Source organism: Pteropus alecto, unplaced genomic scaffold (genome assembly GCF_000325575.1).
Source record: "Pteropus alecto unplaced genomic scaffold, ASM32557v1 scaffold14, whole genome shotgun sequence".
In the NCBI taxonomy this organism is placed as follows: domain Eukaryota; kingdom Metazoa; phylum Chordata; class Mammalia; order Chiroptera; family Pteropodidae; genus Pteropus; species Pteropus alecto.
Genome location: NW_006436810.1, coordinates 15,115,671 through 15,120,414, shown reverse-complemented (window position 1 = coordinate 15,120,414; position 4,744 = coordinate 15,115,671). Strand labels below are relative to the sequence as shown.

The window sequence follows — 4,744 nt, the reverse complement described above, 5'->3', positions numbered from 1 at the left end:
TTCAGAAACAACTTGACAACATTATAGTGGTTTCCAAACTTGAACTCATCAGTCCCTTCCCTTTGCCAAAATGCTCCCCACAGAAGGAGCGATGCTGTCTGACAGCACAGGGGCTGACTGTGCACACTTGACTGACTTCCTTGCTCTGCGTTCACCAGCTCTCACACCCGAGAACCCTGCACTCACACACTTGCCTCATTTCAGGCCAGAGTGTTCATCTGTTTTAATTCTTGTTAAGGAATATGTACGTAGTTGAAGTTTGGGTTTTTTGCGGGGAGGGACTCTCTTTAATCTGCTTGGATTTATAAGACATAAAAATATTTATTTTTATTATGCCCAAATAAAGGAGACAGCAAGAAATAGGCATTGGTAACTGTTTACTGAATCAGTAAGTTCCGTGTTCTGTGTTAGTTACTCATCTTCCAGCGTCCTACAGATAGTTTCACAGTGTTTTTCCATCCATCGTTGCATGTGGGTGTCTAGGCAATGGACATGGGTAGGCTCAGTGGTAGTGTTATTCTCATTATATAGATGAGGCAACTTTGGCAGGGCAGGCTGAGTGATGTCCCCCAGTTAGGGGGTAACTGAAATTCGCTTTTCTGAGCTGGCCGAGTGTTCTTGTGTCTATAGCAGGACCCTGAGCTGACCAGTTTCTGAATTTAAAATGGAGGGGAAAGGTTGGAGGTAGAGAGTTGGAAGAAGCAGCTCCAAGGGGTTGAGTGGAGGACCTTTATTCTTTTTCAAAGCTTCATAAGGCTGATTGAGGGCATAGCCTTGGGAAGACGGACAGCAGGCAACCATAACAGAGGCGATGCTCCCAGGACGTGGCTGCAGGCTGCCCACGTCACTCCAGCAGTTGCACTGTTCTCGGGATCGCATGTTATTTATCTACAATGAGTGTGTAAGACATAACTCCAAAATGTATTTGGTTGAAATTTATTTTCTGAACAGAGGACAGGGTCTCCCGGCTAGGGCTGTTTTGTTGTTTCTGGCTCTTCGTTTTAAAAGCCCGGAGTACCAGGCAGGCCGTTTACCATCTTCATCGATTCGTGCTTCTGGGCCTGAGTAAGCATGGGGACAGGAAAGGTCCAGGCAGGGTGGTTAAATTCTGTCTTCAACATCGTCAAAGGAATTGGGTTATAATCGGGGAGGCCCTGCTCCTCAAGCTCTGCTTATGCCATTGTGATGATCTCATCCCTTTTTGTTCGAGAAAAACCATCTGCAGGGTCATGTGACTTCCTACCCCGGGGCTAATTTTGTCATTATTCTTGCACGTTTCGGAATCCCTGTGGTTTGAGCCAAGCGTGGCCAAGCTGCTGTTCCCACTCTCCCTTTATTTATTCAAGCTCATCGCATGACGTCACAGCCCACCTCAGGGAGCACAGAGAGCACCAGGGGGAAAGTGAGGGGGCGTGGCAGAGCCTGTGCTCGCCCACTGTGCGCTCTCACTCGGCAGTCTCTGAGCTCCTACCGTGTGTACAGAGAAGCTGGGGGAACATGGACACAAAGCTCACAGGGTCCTCTCCCGGGGCAAAGAAAACTGGGTCCCAGGCTTCATCTGAGGGACGTCATTTCACTTAATTGGCCTCTTACTCCATAACCCTCTCTCCCGTCATTCTTTATGGCAGACTGATTTTTGTCAGAGCTTCAGGGCAAGGTCCAGGTCCCCATAAGTCCACAAACCTTGGAGCAGACTCAATTTACAAGCCCATAAACCTCCCAGCAAACTCAATTTACTGACCTGATCATCTTTTCTCCCGTTCTGTCTGCCCTGCCCCTGACGTACAAAATTTGCACCCACTTTTTCAATGCCTAAATAAAATGTACTTTAAAAAAATATTTACGGCTTGGCATCCAATCGAATGCCTTTGAAACTGCGCCCTGCGTAGGATATTTTAACTCCAGCGCTACCTCCTCCCTGGGCAGCCTGGCACCGAGCGGGTGGCTGGCTGCTCCTCCCCAGTGCTTAAAGCGCCTGGGGCTGCTGGTTTCGTCAGTCTGATCGAACACGCCGAGGGGGGCTCGCTATGTTTGCGCTGTATCCCCTCTTCTTTTTCAGGTCTTAGTAAACATTGGCAACCATTTCGATCTCGCCTCCAGTATATTTGTAGCCCCGAGAAAAGGGATTTATAGCTTCAGCTTCCACGTGGTCAAAGTGTACAATAGACAGACCATCCAGGTGGGTAGCCTTGGAAACTGGGCCCTTTCCAGCTTGGGTCACGGGTCCCCCATGGCCGCGGGCCCTGTCACCCCCCTCTGACCAGGCTGAGCACCTGCTGAGAGCCCTCAGGGTCAGGGCCCTGGGTGGGCTCGCGGGAAGGGTCGGGGGAGGGGACAGGTGTGCGGCAGCGGGGGCCCGCGCGGGCTGCTGAGCTGTACCCTCTGCGTCGCAGGTCAGTCTAATGCAGAATGGCTACCCAGTCATCTCAGCGTTCGCGGGAGACCAGGACGTCACCAGAGAGGCGGCCAGCAACGGCGTCCTACTGCTGATGGAGCGCGAGGACAAAGTTCACCTCAAGCTGGAGCGCGGCAACCTCATGGGGGGCTGGAAGTACTCCACGTTCTCGGGCTTCTTGGTGTTCCCCCTATAAGCGCGCAGCCTGGGGTGGCGGGGCCGCTGCCGCCTGGACCCAGAAACCCGCGCTCCCCGACACCTGGAACTTGCCAGAACAGGACCGCTCGCGTCCAGCCTCCGTCCGGCGGTGGTGGCCGCCGAACCCTCCCTCCTCCATCTCGTGTTTTCTCTGAGTGACAGCCACTCCTCGGGACCCTGGCCTCTGATCACTTTTCCACGACAAGGTCTTCGGGAGAAATGCAGTGATCCATCCGAGCAGTTCGCACCTGTGATCGTAAGGTGGACGTGCTGTCTCTTTACTGGGGCCGTTGACTCGTCTTCTTCTGTCTGGACGTTGTGTCGTGGTCCCACGAGACGAGACCTCGGGATGGCTGCAGGTCGCAGGCCGGGCTCAAAGCGAGAGCCCCGCAAGTCGCCGCCCGCCCTTGACACGTGCCCCCCGTGTCTGCTCAGCCTTCAGGAAGAGACCGGCTTGGCTTTCGTTCTGTTCCCCAGGTGGATGGGAGGACGCGGGAGGGGACTTGGGCCCCCGTCCAGAAGTGCTTTATCTGGAGAAGCAAATTTTGCACGATCGGACTGCCACTTCGGTTCTGTATTGTTTGTGTGTGTGCGTGTTATTTTTTTTTTTTCCTCTCTCTCTTTTTTTCTTTCCTCCAAACGCTTTACTTTTCCCCCAACACTCGGCTCTCCCTCACCCCTGCTTTTAACTTTTCGTGCTGGGGTGAGGGAGAGAGAAAATATATGTTGAATTCCTGGATGAGACCAAATGAAACGAAACAAAAAATACCTGTACGTTTTGTTCTGGATGAGACTGAACAACGCAAAAGGACCCGTCTATCGAAGGGAAAATGACACACGGACGGTTCCGCTTTTACTTTCCAAGGGTCGCTCTCAGAGGCACCTTTAGACCTAATAATCCGGATTTTTTCTTTTTTTCTTTTTTTTTAATTTACACTCTGGAATACTTTAAGAACCTGATGTCCCTGGGTGGCCTGAGAACGGGAGCTGCAATGACCACGTCTTCTAAACACGGTTTCGTTGCCAGGTGACCAGGTCCTCCGGCGGCAGGTTTTCGTGTATTTGGATCTGCGTAAGCACACGGGCATCAGGTGCTTCAAAGATGACAGGACCAGAGACGCTCCCTCAGGATGCTCGGCTGATCTGCCCGGGGAAGAAGGTGTTGACACTGCCCCGCCGGCACCTGGCTGGCGGGAAGTCACCGGAAGTCACAGCGATCCGAGATGCTGGCAGAAGCCCCGCCCCGGGAGCACGCGCACAAACCCTTTTTGCTTTGGCGCCTTGTTCCACGTTGTCATTAAAACGCCGCTGAGAGTCCATGGTGCAGGATGCGTATGTCAAGGAAATGTCGCTAATCCCAAAGCCGAGACCTCAGACCGGATGTTACTTTGTCCTTTGTGTAACAATGTAACCAAAATATTGATGATAAAAAGTTATAATTTATGATTCAGAATAAATGGGTTTGATGTCTGCCTTGTTCTCTGCCTCCACATCACCCTGCAACTCTAGACATGCGTGTAAGTACAGGCCCAGGGGCACAGAGGTGGGGGAAGTAAATCCATACTGTGCGTGTTTAAAAAATACACACACACACAGCTCCCTACGTGCAGATCTAGCGATGGGTCTAGATGGAGCTGCACATGTAATACACAACCATTCATATGTAATATTTTTCACCCAGGAAAGATTTTTGGGGAGATGATGTGAAAAAGACAGCATTCCAAAGGCTTTACGGATGGGCGCTCTGCTTTTACCAATCATTGATGTGGTACAAAGTCCAATCCAACATTTCCATCAGAGAAGAAGAACATGAAAGAGACCGATGCCTGAAAACGCATCCGTTGTTCCTGAGGACGGAGCAGCGTGGGCTTCTATTTTCAAAAGAGAACTGCAGTGAGGGTTATGGAAATGAAAGACCAGAGTTTGACTAAGGGCCCAAGATTCACTGGCCCTAGGTGAAGAGCGGAACAGGATGCAAAATGACATCTGAATTAAAATGCTGTTACCTATTGTGAGAGGGGGGGAAAAATCCAGAAACGTCAGCCAAAAGTCACTTGGGGCGTTTTGGCTCTGTGATTTGTAGAGACACTTCTGAGCGAGAGCATCGTTTATGAATGCTGATGACGTAAACCACAGGCGCGGCTGATGTTT

At 51.2% G+C, this 4,744-nt stretch overlaps 1 protein-coding gene across 1 annotated transcript in view; it reads left to right on the top strand.

The window, feature by feature from the left end:
- CBLN2 (cerebellin 2 precursor) overlaps positions 1-2,591 on the top strand; it is a 5,879-nt gene extending 3,288 nt beyond the window's left edge. Inside the window, exons 4-5 of the mRNA XM_015590782.1 lie at positions 2,060-2,179; positions 2,394-2,591. Coding sequence (XP_015446268.1) covers positions 2,060-2,179; positions 2,394-2,591 — 318 coding nt within the window. The remainder of the gene's footprint in view (positions 1-2,059; positions 2,180-2,393) is intronic.
- The last annotated feature ends 2,153 nt before the right edge of the window (positions 2,592-4,744 follow it).